This window comes from Syngnathoides biaculeatus, chromosome 18, assembly GCF_019802595.1.
Source record: "Syngnathoides biaculeatus isolate LvHL_M chromosome 18, ASM1980259v1, whole genome shotgun sequence".
Classification (NCBI taxonomy): domain Eukaryota; kingdom Metazoa; phylum Chordata; class Actinopteri; order Syngnathiformes; family Syngnathidae; genus Syngnathoides; species Syngnathoides biaculeatus.
In genome coordinates, this window is record NC_084657.1 from 17,955,007 (window position 1) to 17,970,932 (window position 15,926).

The following is a 15,926-nucleotide window of genomic DNA, read 5'->3' on the forward strand; positions in this document are numbered from 1 at the left end:
ACAACAGTTTAAAATTTGATGTAACGTAAAATAAAGTCAGTTTACTACTACATTCATGTACTGTCTTTCGCAAAATTGTACTTTTTCCTGCTGTTTGTGAAAGCAAACCTTTGTTTGGTAAAAAGCACTGTGGCAATTATGTGCTTTGGCAACCATTCAAGGGCAATTTGATGACCACTTACATTTACATATGTTACCTTTACAATACAAATGTATTAAACAAATAAATGACTTTAATATTCTGGCATCTACATAATATTACCCCATATAACTCCTCTTACTACCTTCCCTGCTAATTGCACCACTATTGTTAGTTGGCATTCATATGTAATCCGTACTCTCCCCATCAGTGACTTTGGGCTCAGTTGCGGTTTATTTTCGATAAAGCCGAGACTCTTAGGAGCATGGCAACAATACAACATAAATGTTGAAGCTGAATGCAAAACCGGCAGTAATCTACCTTTGGGAGGGGGGGGATTATACATGCTTCACATCAAGCAGAGCAAATTTGACAAAAAGACACTATGAAAGCGGCCGGCTACATTTCAGCGCTAAACTTAGAGGATCGGTCAGCTGGCAACCACTTCACAGAGATCAGTTTTGTGCGCAGAAGTGCAGATCACTCTGAATGTTTATGTCCAAAAAACAAAAGGCATTTTTTAGCACAATTTGATCATGAAACATTAGGATTTCTTGGGCATTAAACGTTCTGTAAGTAGTAAGAATTAATATTTAGAGAAACATATCAAATTGCAAAAATGATTACGGAGTAATATTTCTTTGACCTTAAATACTAGCTAAGCTAATAAAAGTGAGTGACCAGAGGACCAAAAACTGATTAAGTAGCCATTACACCATCAGTGACTCTGACCTACATTTAAATTCTTTAAATTGTATGGTATTCTAATTGTAAATGGTTATTTTGCTGCAAGAACATCTAATCTGTCACGCACTGAACACGGCATGAAGTGCATGGAACCAAAGTGAACTTGCAAGAGGTCACAGTGTTCCAGATTTTAGAAAACACAGCATGCTATCTTGCAGGATCGAATTCAAGGAGATTTTTGGCAAGAAAATATTGTGTTAAGTAGGACAGAGTGCATCATATTAAAAGAAACGGAGGTGTTACTTTATATTAGTTTGATCGAGAGACCCTTAAAAACATGCATAATGTCACAATGTAATGCTAAAATTGTGGCGATAGATAGATAGATAGATAGATAGATAGATAGATAGATAGATAGATAGATAGATAGATAGATAGATAGATAGATAGATAGATAGATAGATAGATAGATAGATAGATAGATAGATAGATAGATAGATAGATAGATAGATAGATAGATAGATAGATAGATAGATAGATAGATAGATAGATAGATAGATAGATAGATAGATAGATAGATAGATAGATACCTCCAATGCCATTTTCATCCTTAGTAAATGAAATGTATAAATGCATGATAAAGTTAACTGTCAATACATTGTCGTAGTAGGCAAAGTCTCAGCAATTGAATTGGCTACTGCCTAATCAAGCCATAGGGATGAAAAGTCAAAACTTCATCAACATTTGCATAATATTTGAATATGATTCATCTGAAATTATACTGTAATCATAATCACTGAAGCAAAATTATACAAAAATATATCCCCAGTGAGCGTAAATAACGCCATGGAATCACAACCAGTAATCACATGACTTTAAATTACTTCAAGCAAAAACCGCTAGAACCATGGTGTCAAACTCAAGGCCTGGGGGCCTGATCGGGCCCTCCATATCATTTCATGTGGTCCAGGAAATAAAGTCATTGTCATCTTCAGTGATTCTTGCTAAAACATTTTATATTGTCATATGTCAACGATGTAAAAAATAATAATGTTGAAGTATTAGAAGTATTTTTATGATAACTTGAAAAATAGTTGAACAAGCTATCATGCTTGACTTCAATTAGGTGTGGATGTCTAATGACACAATAAGGCGATTAACCATTTATATGATTTGACAGTCATGATTGGCCGCTGAGGGAAATCACAACTGCAATGTGGCCTGTGAGAAAAATTAGTTTGGAACTGGGAGGGCTAAAAAAGGGATTCCTACATTATGATGTGATGCATTAGATTGTTAATTCGTGATTCTTGGGTATCTTAGCACTATCCCTCAAGCAATTTTTTACAAATGCTGCAATGTATCACCTCCATAAAATGTCTCACTTGGTCCTATATATCGTGTGTATGTTGAAATCCATCTGTCCAGTTACTCTTTTTAATAAATAAAAGTGAAGCGCAAACGGAATAGATCTCATCCTCGGTGAATAAAAATCATTTTAAAAAGTCTCGTTTTCTCCTCCACTGTTTTTTCTGGTTTCAGCTTGTAAGATTACCTCACGCCACATTGAATGCCAGGCCCCTTCTCGTATCCAGCACTGCTTACAGTAGATCATTGTGCTGCCACAGCTTGACGGTAACAAAGTAGGGCTGTGACAGCATATGTGGGGGCTGCAAAATTGGGCTTATAGTGAAGCTGGGCATCTGTGTAATCAGTGGCATTAATATAGATCACTGATAGGCTATGCTTCCCACCAAGCCATCGCTCACTGATTTTATCCAAAGATGGCACGTCATATCATCCCATCCAGAATTTGCATCTGCCATTCTGTCTGTCCAAGCAATACATTTTGTGAACGATTAATATTGGGAGTTTTTTGGCAGACGAGCTAGAAAATGAGCCATGGTAATAGCAAAGCTGTCACTACCCACAATGCACCTAATCAGTTTGATTAAAGAATGAAAAGCCTAGATGATTTGGATCAGACCTTCTGTCATTTATATTTATGCATACCAAAGCCAGATGCTTTTGTTTACTTGGGATATATTAATGAGGTTTGACTACTATTAATCAGGCATCCTTGTGGAGTTACAAAAAAGCCCCTCTGCTGTTTGCCTGTGTCTTGAACCCACCCAAAAAAAGCTTCATGGAGGTAAGTGAGTGTATGAGAGCACAGGTGCACCTTTAATATGAGGATGTGCCAATTTGGCTCATATGTGGCCCGTGAGTATTGAAGCAAAGAAATTGAATTTGACATTTCTCTCTGTCTCTCTTGCTGTCTGTGTCGGTGCATCAGACTAACAACAAATAAAATGAGCAACAGACTGTTGGAATGATGTTAGCTGTATGCCCTGCATTGTCAGAATGTGTGTTTGCTTTTATTAAAAATAAACAACTAATGCATGGTAGTAATAAAAAAAATAATTCTGGAAATGTAGTAAGCAGCAATAAATGAAAAAGTAATATTATGGATAATAAAGTTACATTTTATTCAGAAAAAAGTAATAATGATTGATATTACAGTCAAAATTAAATTTTTTATATAGAATTTTTAATTCTACTTCTGTTTTTTTTATCTTTAGAGCATTTACATAATTGCTTAAAATTTCCAATAATAATACCAAAAATATTCTAACGCCGATGTTCCAGAGGACTTGGTATTTGGGCCGTGAGCTACGGCGGCAGGCCATCCAGAAATCCCCAAGTTTCTCGAACCCTGTCACCATCACTGCTTTGTGCTGCTTGGCTCCGGGCGAGCCTGCCGCACTTCCGTCACAAAGCCAGGGCAATGTGTATGTCCACTAGGTCATGTTTTTCTTCTTCTTCTTCTTCTCATTTCAACTGCACGTACTCCTTTTAATACAGTGCTCTCTAGTGATCAAACTGAGTCACCACATAACTGAAATATCTTGTGTTTATTGTTGTTGCAATACTGTTAGAAAAGATCATGGCCTCACCATTGTTTTATAAACTTTGCACTTCATCCTAGCAGAGACTCTTCTGTCACATAACACACCAGACACCTTCTGCCAGCTGTTCCAAACTGCTTGAACCTGTTTCTTCACTTCCTTACTACACTCACCATTGCTCTGTATTGGTGACCCCAAGTATTTGAAGTCATCCACCTTCGCTATCTCTTCTCAGGCTTCTTAGTCTCACTCTTCCCCCTCCACAACTCTGATTCACACACATATATTCGGCTAATCTTCATTCCTCTCTTTTTCAGTGCATACCTCCATCGTTCTAACTGTTTCTCTGCCTCTTCTCTGCTTTCACTGCAGATCACAATATCATCTGTGAACATTATGGTCCAAGGGGATTCCAGTCTAACCTCATCTGTCAGCATATCCATTAGGACAGTGAACAGGAAGAGGCTCAAAGCTGATCCCTGATGCAATCTCACCTTCACCTTACATTCTTCTGTTATGTCAATGGCACAACTCACAGCTGTTCTGCTGCCCTCATACATGTCCTGTACTATTCTAACATATTTCTCCACCACAGCAGACTTCCGCATGCAGTACCACAGTCCCTCTCTTGGTACTCTGTCATAGGCTTTCCCGAGATCCACAAAGACACGATGTAGCTCCTCCTGACATTCTCTGTATTTTTCAATTAGCCCCTCAAGGCAAATAAAGCATTTGTGGTACTCTTTCTAGGCATGAAACCATACTGTTGCTCGCAGATACTTACTTCTGTCCTGAGTTTAGCCTCTCTTTCCTATATAATTATTGTGTGTCTCGTCAACGTTATTCCTCTGTCGTTCGCACAGATCACCTTTGTTCCTAAAAATGAGAACTACACACTTTTCTTCCATTCTTCAGGCATCTTCTCACCCGCATTAAAGCGTGTCCTCTATGTATAAAAAGTGCTGTATTTTATATTCAATCTTGCAAGATGTGACTCTTCATACTTTATTTACAGGGAGAGCGTTAGTTTACTTTGAGCGGTGCTGCATGTTTAATGAAGCATCTGTTGGGCACTTTAAGATGATTTACCTCCCCTCATTTGCAACCAATAAACACGTGGCTGTGGTTCATATCAAACGCAACCTAATCTCCCATACATGACACTTATTGAACTGTAGGTGGCGACAGCTACAGTTATGTTGGTATTCCCATTTCCAATGCTTTAAAAAATTGCGCAATTTTGATTAAATGAGTTTGTGTGGTACACTTGGAATGAACAAAGCCGCTGCCTCGTGGGACAATAAAAGCAATTGTGTGTTATGTGAACTGCATGTACACATAGAACAATAAATGTTGCAATTGGAAATTAGGCTAACACACTGTGCTAAGACAACTAACCCAACACCTGCTTGTTCAGCATGCACCTGCGTCTCTTTGGTGGCTTTTTTTTTTTTTAGCTTTCTGCTTTCAGGTTTTTCTCTACTAGGAAAAAAAATGTAAGTTATCTAGTACAAAATTTATTCTCTTAAGGAAAGCGTTACCATTATTTTTATCAACTTATGAGCACACCATTCATTCATCTTCCATTCTCCTTATCCTATATGCTATATATTTCCTTACTTCCCTGCTCAATATTTGATATTCTATCATTCCATCCATGTAAACATTCCATAATTATAGCGGTAAAGTTCTTTTTTTAATATCACAAATACCTCCTGCCATAAAACACTTCCTCAAGAGGTACTGTAGAAGTGGAAGTACATTTAATTAAAATGGCAGGAATAGGTAATATAATGTGTAATAATTTGTTCCAGAGCTGCAAGACTTTTTCCAAGTTGTTGAAAGTGCATTTATACCTAAATGTAGTCATCTACATTTACATCCATCCCAACTGTTCTGATCAACCTAATCAACTGAAAAATGATTTCAAAAGCGATGTTTCAGAAAACAATGAGGTTACATGTAGTAAATATACAATGACCACAGTTACCTAGACCCATATAATTGTTATAAAATTCATAAACATGTCGATGTACTACATAAAACATAGTAACAAAAAAAAAAAAAAAAAAAAAAACATCCCACTGTTTGTAAATGCACCAAGCTGGCTTTTCGCCCTAATTGGAACAACAAGATGAAGTGCATTACAACACCAATCAAATCACATAGCAAATTTGCTTTGTAAAAAAAGATCACTTGAGCATTATGTGAGTATTCTTAACTTCATAAAGGAAAACAAATTGTACCTAAAGAGATTGTGCTGGTGTACATATGTGTCATTCCAATGATGGAAAAGAGATAAAAAATTTGTTGATGAACAAAAAACTTGGATCATACTGCAAAGTAGCTGTAACTTAGCAACAGCAATTGCACACGTGCCTCTGTCCTGGCTGCTCAGTACATGTACAACAAGATTGGTGAGTTTATGTTGAGACATTGGTGCTTTAATTGAGTTTAAGTTTTGCTACCTGTGCAGAGCTTTGGCACAATCAACCACAGGATCTTTAAATCTCTGCATTGTCTATATTCAACATTGTTCATATTTACATAATCTCTCCATCAATAAACTATATGCATGCATTTAACTGCTGTAAAAAGATGCCAGCCATGAAGAAAACAACATTTAACCAATTTCAGCTTTGAACAATCATCAAATCATTGTCATGCTCATTAGCGCAGAATACACAAGAAGTTAGCTTGCTTGTTTTCCCGGTCTGGTCACTTGACCTTTTGCATATAGCCAGCAGATTGCTGGCCATACGTTCCGCAAATAATAATAATAATAATAAAAGAATGACTAGTGGACCACCGTTATTACTGTGTTATTATAATGAAAGAAAAAAAACGCAACTGTCCCTGGTTCTTAGTGGCAATACCACGGGTAACATGTGCCGCTGAGGAAACTGTCCATGGTGCTGAATACGCATAAACTCATTCAGCGTGTTCAGACTCCCCAATCCTGATCTAATGCTCTCGAGAACCATGTATGGCCCACTTGGTTGCATGTTTCTCACCTTTGAACAAGCGGTGTTAATACAAGAATATGATCTGGTTAGATCGAAGAGTGAGATTTGTCAGTGCAATATCAAGGGCTTTCGCCATTTTCAATCAACCCAGGTATATATTATTATTATTATTATTTCTTGTTGCATGGGGCTAATGACGCTGTGGATGGAGAGTGTGTGTGTGGTGAAATCACGCGCGTGTTGATCCGCGCTGCAGCAACGTGCCTCGGTTCCGCTTTCCCACCCCGCAGCCTTCTTCACAATTTGCATTCACGCCCAGGCTGCTTTCACATCCCACGAGGTGTGTAATTCTAGGGCCCTGCTCGACCATCACGCCGAATAGGGAGGTTTTTTTTTTTTTCTTTTTAAGGCAGGGAGTTTTAGACTCGCTTTTTCTTAACCCTTCTATTTTGTTTGCTTAGAACGATCTCTTGCCTGGCTGCGCTACTCGCGTGAAAAAAGAAAAAAAAAAACCCTGCGCGATGCATCGTGGGCTGGGAACCAACTAAACAAGACGGACATCTGCGCCAGGCTAGGAGACGAGGATGACGACCGCGGCGGCTTCAACAAATTTAGCCTGCAGGTGCTCGACGGCCATGGCGAAAGCTTCTTCCCTCGCCCCTAAGCTCTTCCTCTGGCTCTTCATCGTCGTCAACCTCCCCACCAGGTAAGCGAGATCCCCTCCGAAACTGTTATTGTGTCCTCTCACAGTAAGCTAGCTTTAGCCTCCGCCTAGCCGACGAAGCTACCACCAAATTTTGCTAAATGACACGTCGTCGTTCTCGTTCGTGTCGTGTTCGTCTCTCGTAACACACCCACACACTGTCCGATAATGTGTTATATGTGTGTGATTATGACTTTAGAAGAGTGGGAAGGGAGCTATTAGCGCTCTCCTGGAGCGTTATAATTAATATTTAAGGGCTATTTTGCATGATTTTTGGCTGTTGTAATAATAGCCCAGGCGAGCTAAAGTGATGCTACATATAGTGTGCGCTAAGCCGTTTGTAAGGATCAAGTGTATTTAAGTCACAGAGCCAGGGCTCTTAACGTTCATACAGCAGTGTGTGATGACGGCGACAGCAGAAGCGAGCAGATTGTGGACGACTTTTGGAATAAAAGTATATTTTTCTTTTTCAAAATGGCAGACGGTTCCATAGAGAAGTAAAGGCACAGCACATATGCGCAAATCTTTTTTGCCGCGCGTACTATGGATGTACTGCACGCCTTTCCATTACTGCTGTGCCTGTTAGAACATTATTTATGATTATGGTTAAGCTGGAGAACGACAGAACGGATGGTTAGTCGTCTGTTCCCAGGTGGATACAGATAAGGGGGGAGGAAAATTGAGTCATATACACGCACAGGTCACCTAATGAAGTACACTTGAACGATACATTCATTACAAAAGCTGTCTAAAAGATTGCCTCCATGATCTATCTGTAGTGAAATGCACTCTAATGCCCCATTATGTCTTTCTATTTGTCATTTATTACACTGTGCTGTATACATACACACACTAGAAACAGCTTTGTTATACTGAAACAAATATTTGTCATTTATTACACTGTGCTGTATACATACAAACGCTAGAAACAGCTTTGTTATACTGAAACAAATACAATACAGCAATTCCTCAAATAGTGGCCTCCACTCATGTAGCCACGTCATGAAGAAATAAATCCCACACCTCAAATACATGTCACATGATACCCGTATAGACTAATAGTTTGACTCACACATAAATTAGGGTTACGTTGCCACGGTGGAAACAGAACTGTCATGAACCACCTGTAATTACCTTTATGGCTACACTTCCAGCACACAGCATGCATCATACATATGGTTATTAGTGTGTTTCAGTTAACATACTGAGCTAGATTGGACTTTAAATGACTGAAGGTAAAGTATATTCAACACTAATAAATACACAGGGTCCTCAGTTTATAGCAGAGTTCTTTTCCTATGGCAGCGATGTCACCTGACTTAGATTGAAAGTCAGATCATGTCCAAGTCTTACCACTAACATATGCAAACAAAATAGTGAAGTGGGAATTATAGTACATATTCATTCTAAAACAAATTTAGGCCATGAATATTAAACAGGCCCATGAAAAGCAGCGAGTAAAGTGGTAAGTGAACACCCCTTCTTGTGCCCCATGGTGACGTATTACAGCGCTCCCGTCCTCATTCATGGCGCTGTCTTCGTCACCTCAGTATGTTGGGATCATTGAAATCCAATTAACCCCCGTAAGCAACATTTCCAACAATCAGTTCAACCACCGCAGACTTCAAATTATACTCTGCAAAATGGATGATGAGCTCTTCGGGAGGCGACGGAAGCAAGTAGTACTGAGCGCCTACCAGCAATCACAGAATTTTGTGAGCTCCGTTCCCCGCTGTACTTCATGTGCACAGTGTGGCAGAGCTGCCAACCATTAAAAATTCACGTCCGGAACAATTTATCCAAATTTACACAGTTAATAAGACACAGTTGCTGCCTGAAACAAAGTATCAGTATATGATGTGGAATCATCATCAATATTTTTCTATTGCTTCATTTCCTTTTGCTGATTTTGCTTTCAAACCTGGTAACAGAAAAGTCAAATTAACTTAATCAGATCTCAACATCAAAGCTCTATTATTATACAGGAAAAATTATTTAGATTTTTGTAATTGCATGTAATGATAGCTTAACAATTAGCCTGACTTTGACATGGTCTTCGCCTATCCACCATTGTTTTGCCTTTGTGGCATTTGGAAGAAGCATGGCTAGAAGTGTAGCTTAGTCACTACTATGGAGGAGAGTATTAGTGATTTACAATGCATTGACGTCGAACACAAAGACAATTTTCTCCTCTACAGCTTGGCGACCAGGGGGCGTAATAAAATGACTAGCACCGAGTAACTTTTCAATGTGGTTGTGCTGGTAATGTCAAGCTTTGGATGTTTTTTTTTTTTTTTTTTTAATCTCTGGGACAATCAGTGTTACAGCTAATGAATGAACGTTTAGTTGTTTGTGTAAGAAAATGCGGCCTTCCATAATATTTGACAGCTCTGGTGACAAATATGAAGAATGTTTGGTGATGCTGTAATGAACACACACAATTTCACAATCATAATGATTCGTTTTGTTTCATGTTGTTTTGTGATTTCTGTTTTATTCTGTTAGTGTTTTCAGAGTGTGATAAGTTGTGACTCTAAGAAGCTTTATATTTGAGTAAAATGTGTGGAATTGTGATGTTGTGTGAAGTTCGTTTCATCACAATTGCAAGACGTAATGGACATTGTGAGTATTCAATTGTAAATACTTATAATCTTACTCAGTTTCAAAAAGGGGTATTAGTGTATCCCTACAAAAGGATATTTAACACAGTTATAGATATTGTGTATGGCCTCACATAGTGGCTTCTGTTGTCATAGACAACCCAATTAAATCTTGGGTGGATTATCCACCACACTAACACAGTAGTTAATATATAATTATAGTAAATATTTGAATGAAAAATACTGAAAAATCCTTTCAGCGCATGAATATAAAACAGTCCCATGAACAACAGTAGGGTAGTGACTGAGAATGTGAGGAGTCAGGACCATCGTTAAACTGAGGACCCTCAATTTTGTAAGAGGTGTTTAAATTTTGCTTTGCAGCGGCACACAAACTTCATTGCATCATACTGAGAGAAGTTTGTCAATCAAAGATGTGCATTGTTTCCTTTGTAAGGGAAGATTTTCATTGGATTTCATTAGCTTGTGCAGGCGTATCAAATGCTGTGGCCCGTGGGCGTGGAGCAACCATTGTGCCAATCACATCCTTGGTGTTGTTTATCTTTGAGTTGAGTTGTGCTTTTCTACAGCAATTACGAACCATTGCAATGTTTAGTGACTGTACTAGTTAACAAGTTAATCATTCTAGTGTAAGTCACTATTTCCATGTTATCAAACAGCATGTGTGTTTTCAGTAACAGCATTGAAAATGTGAATCTGTGATTTACTGCATGAGATGCTTACATAAGACATCTTTCTCAAGACCCCGGAGTCTACTTTCACTAATATGTTTCTTTGTGACTCATAGGCAGTTACTATGTATTGTGATGCCTGACAGTGATGTCATCGCACAGCACAAAACTCCACAATGGCCATCCCACATGGAGTACTGTTCCATAGCAAAGTGACCACATGGTCCAGTTTGCGAATGCATGAGATCCTTTTGTGACAGAGATACAAAAGAAGGCATCATATGTGGTGCTGTGCCTTTATTGTTGTCCGGAAATATTCTAGAAACTGTCATCAACCTCAAGAAAAGAGTACTTCAAACATCTGTTCTGGGTGACTTGACATTTATTTGCATTAAAATCTATTAGTCATAGTTGCAAATAAGGGAAATGTATTCAATCTGTTATAGCGTGCAACTTTAGAGTTGTGTATTTAAAAACAATACTAATAATATGCTGTATGACCAAAGGGAAATTTTGTACTTAGCACAATCTAGTATGTACTTTAGGATTTCAAACACAAGTCAAACACAATCTGTATCAACTGTCGCGGTAGTGACAATTTTAAGTAATGTTTATTAACAATCCAAATTGTGATAACAGTGTAAAGCAAAGTTAACCACTGTATAATAATATAAAACCATCTTATCACTTACTGTTACTTGGATAACTGTGGCTATTGTAGAGCTAATACAAAGCACTCAATGAAAACGATTACCATTTTAGTCCATTTTAAAAAGAACGAAGGTGGGATAACATATCACTGTCCTGTCAGTTTTATTTTAGAACAAATATACCTGGTGTTACATTCAACGTTTTTGTGATCAGTGAGTAATCAAGTGCAAGAAGTGCTACTGTGGCTAAAAAACATGTCAGTGCATCCCTTGTAATTATGGTGTAGTCTTATTCATTCTCTTGAATGAGAAACCCAAAATTGGTCTTTTATCCTCATTTGAAAAGTGGTGTCAAGATGCACAATTTTGAAACAATTCTAATGTCTTCATAACGATCACCACTATTGTTATGTCTCAATACGTAGATGTCAGCTTTCCCCTTTCTTCCGCTTCTCAATGTTGAGCATTTGATTGGACCAAAAGCTGGCTGACAGCTTCATTTTTAGAGAGTCTGTTGTATTCATCACCAAGGTATTGAGGTCAGAGTCATTTCAGATTTGAGGGTTAGAGGTGGCTATGGCGATGATGACCGGCGTGTACTCACCCGAGTTGGCATGGGGGTCAAGTCAAAGTGAGACAAGAGGAGGCGATTGCACGTCGCATGCTTTGGTTTCTCACTTGTGCCGGTCCCTGCTGTGTCTGCCCCTCTTAGTTCTGTCTTTGAGATTAGGAGAAGGTGCAAATGCAAAAACTGTATATCTCTCTTTGGTAAACCATTTAGCTAGACTATATATAATTTTATGCTCCACCAATGGAACAAAAGTCTGAAATTCTATAAAAGTAAAAAGTAAAAGTGCTCACACTTCATCTCCTAAGTACTGCCTGCCTGGTATCTGTGGATTTAATTTTGGCTGTGTGGTAGCAGGCCTCAGCATTTCCAAAAGATCAAGTTTGAATTTCTACAGTGCAAAGTCAAACACAATCCATTCCGTGATCGTGGTTAATGTCTCAATTATTTGAGTGTAAAAAAGCTGTTAAATAATTTGTTCAAAGCTCAAATTGTCACCTTCTTAAAAACTTTTAGATGTTCAATTAGTGTTGAACTTTTTACAAACCACAGAAAAGTTAAGCACTGCATATCAAAAATAACAATATGAAGCAAAATACACGTAACGGAGAGTAATGGACAGTATAAACGTGCACGCTGTTCGGGAGTTGTAAGTTTTGTACGGATTTTTCCCCGTTTCTTGTAGTGTAGTCCTACATCACTACAAAATATAGAATAAAACTCGCTCCTATTCTTGATATGCCCTTGTTTTGCATTTCATTTTGTTTTGCAGGTGCACCCAATAAAGTGTTGTATGCATGTGATCTGGTTTAACTGAACCCATAAATAGCCAAGCTTTCCCTGCCAGAGGTCAGTTAAAAGTATGATGGCACTGACTCACTTGAAGTGATCTCTTTGTCAACTTGTGCATGCTCACTCAAGTAACATCAGATGGATTTAGATTTTTGTTTGTAACTAAAAAGTGACAAATGGCATCGTGTAGGAGGACTGTGGTCACAATGTGACATCCAAAGCGGGGGCCGTTGTTTTGCTGTATGGGCGTAGAACTAATTTCATGTTGAGCAGTGATAAGTACAATAGTTCATTCGAGGTTGGGTCGTTTGATAGCCACTGTGCAACTGAAATGGATAAACATGTGCTTGTATTTTCTCGCTAATGACTTTAATATAGATGCTGATGTAAGACACTGATATCATGATGATTTACTGATCCCAAACATGGCATTCACTTTGATTGAGATTAGATTTTTGTGGTTTTAGGTGCCACATCCACAGCAAATGCACTTTCTTTCAGGTGTACGACGAGAAGTAGAGGATGCTTTTAACGTGATATTTCGCTGTTCATTGAATACAAACACGGGCGTACGTATACATGCGTATGCATGAAAAGCAAACTTTGGCTAACTGGCGTCTCAACGGACCTTCAGGTACTCAATTAGCAGTCAAGACCACAGCTCCGCTTGTGCCAAACAACACATGGCTCTTCCTTTTGATGTACTTACATTTGAAGCTATTCCATATACACTGAGATAAACTTGTGCTCATGTCAAGCTTCCCTGTAGATGTACACCATGCTTCAGAATTGAACTCACAATACTGGACTTGAAAACAAACGCCAGTAAAGTCACACAAAAGTTCAGAGTTTGTACCACATATGAGACATCGTTTCGATATGTATGAATGGGTTTTGCGTTTTCTTGTTGTTGCACTCATTCCTAAAAAGAGACATTCTTAAAAAAGGGGTGCCGAAAGCATAACATGAGATAAAAATAACAAGTCAAATTATTTACAGTACAGAATAAGATGACAATAAATAAAGCATTACATAAAAAATAAAGTACTGTACATCTGATAAATCATAACAAAACAATGTAAAAATTACACTAAAACTCGCTTATTTTATAAGATGTTTGAACAATTTGGAGCAAGTTACTAACTGTGGTAACTCTTTTTTTTTAATTGTCTTACATAAATAATTATCTGACTATCTTACTTATTTTTGCACTTTACAAATCTAAACATAGGCTGCTAGACCATTCCTTTATGTAACTGGACTAGACATTTTCAAAAGGGTCCAACTGGGTAATATAATGAAGATTTAATGTATGGACCTGGGTGTCCTAGTGGAAATGGATGGCACATGATGGCTCTTAATGCAATCCAAGGAAAAGTGCAGGTCAAAATGTTATTCCTGGCTCTCAGCCTCGGAACATGAGAATGCCATCAGATCTTTTCCCCTGCCCCCCTTTTTACATACTTTATTATTTCAGCCATATTTCTTCTCATCGCCCCCAAAGGCTTGCAAAGCGGAAGCTCAGAGCTTCTTCAAGGATGCTCTTGTGTGCTACTGGCCATCTCCTCTCCTCTTACTGGAGATGCAACATCTCTGCACTATACTGAAATTCTATTTATGTGACATCTGTGTTTGTGTGTGTGTGTGTGTGTGTGTGTGTTTGTCAATGCCCACATTTTTCCGTTCTTCCCTTGCTATTGTTTGTTTCATGGTTAAGAGCTATTGAGAAGTTATTACCTATTCATTCAGCAAGGTGAAGAGGTGTATTGGAGAAAAAGTGTTTTCTGTAGGACTTCCATGAGCCTGGAATGTCACAAAGTATCTTTAGGATATGATTAAGATTTCAGTCACATATACCGATAGACTCATTATCATGTCCTCTTTGCAGCTCTTTTCAGACTGATGACGACGACGAGGTGTCCAACAAGACATGGGTGCTGACCCCAAAGGTGTACGAGAGTGATGTCACGCATATACTTAATGGTCTACTAGACGGATACGACAACAAACTGAGGCCCGACATTGGAGGTATAGTTATTTTTTGGCAGAACCATCCATCCATGCATTTTCCAAGCCGCTCATCCTTACAAGGGTCGCAAGAGTACTGGAGCCTATCCTAGCCGTCATCAGGCAGGAGGCAGGGTACAGCCTGAACTGTTTGCCAGCCAATCACTGGGCACATGGAGACAGAAACGGTCGCACACACAATCACAGGCACAGGGAGAATATGCAAACTCCACATAAGGGGGCCCGGGATTTGAACCCCGGTCCTCAGAACTGTGAGGCCAACCCTCTAACCAGTTGTTCCACTCATCCACCATGGCAGTTACAAAAGCGGAACTAAAATACTATTGCGGAAAACTGATTGGGCATATTCGCCTGTATCACGCCCTAACATAACTTGAAGTTATAGGGTTAGGGTTAAGTATTGCTGCGTTCTATTTTTATTCATCCATTCATTTTCTTTGCCGCTGATCCTCGCTGGGGTCGTGGGGAGTGCTAGAGCCTATACCAGCTGTCAACGGGCAGGAGGCAGGGTACACCCTGAACTGGTTGCCACCCAATCACAGAGCACATTGAGACAAACTTTAGTGTCCAATTAATGTTGCATATTTTTGGATGTGGGAGGAAACCCGAGTGTCCAGAGAAAACCCATGCAGGCACGGGAAGAACATGCAAACTCGACATAGGCGGGGCAGGGATTGAACCCAGGTCCTCAGAACTATGAGGCCAACGCTTTACCAGCTGACTCACCGTGCCACCCTTTATTTTTGTAATTTTTTTTTTTTTTTAGAAAATGGATGAAGCACTTCTTTATAAATGCTGTGGCTAGCAATAAATGTCATGGGAACCAAGTAGAGACTTACATAGTTTTTTTTAGGATATCATCAACTTATCAGTATCATAAAATTAAAAAAGAATGAGATTTTTTTAATTTTTATTTTGTATCAACCACTCCTAAAGGCAAGTAGAACATTGATGGGGCCCATATAGCTTGAGGAAATGGCCTCCCATATACTACTATGTACTTCTTTGGCTTGTTGCTGGACTGCATACACAACAAATGTGTAAATTTCCTTTTGATAGCTTGTGTGCAAATGTACAAATTGTATATTATCAACAGCAGTGCGAATAAATGAATGGATTGCCCCACATTAACCTCCAGAAGTGATACCTTAAGGTATTAACATGTAGATTTGCCTAATAAATCTTTGGTCTC

The 15,926-nt window shown here is 38.7% G+C and overlaps 1 protein-coding gene across 2 annotated transcripts in view; it reads left to right on the forward strand.

Moving 5' to 3' along the window:
- Positions 1-7,179: 7,179 nt before the first annotated feature.
- Positions 7,180-15,926, forward strand: part of gabrg2 (gamma-aminobutyric acid type A receptor subunit gamma2) — a 46,301-nt gene continuing 37,554 nt past the window's right edge. For both annotated transcript variants that reach the window (XM_061803990.1, XM_061803991.1), the window contains exons 1-2: positions 7,180-7,407; positions 14,595-14,734. In XM_061803990.1, the coding sequence (XP_061659974.1) occupies positions 7,286-7,407; positions 14,595-14,734 (262 nt within the window). In that variant the 5' untranslated portion in view covers positions 7,180-7,285. The remainder of the gene's footprint in view (positions 7,408-14,594; positions 14,735-15,926) is intronic.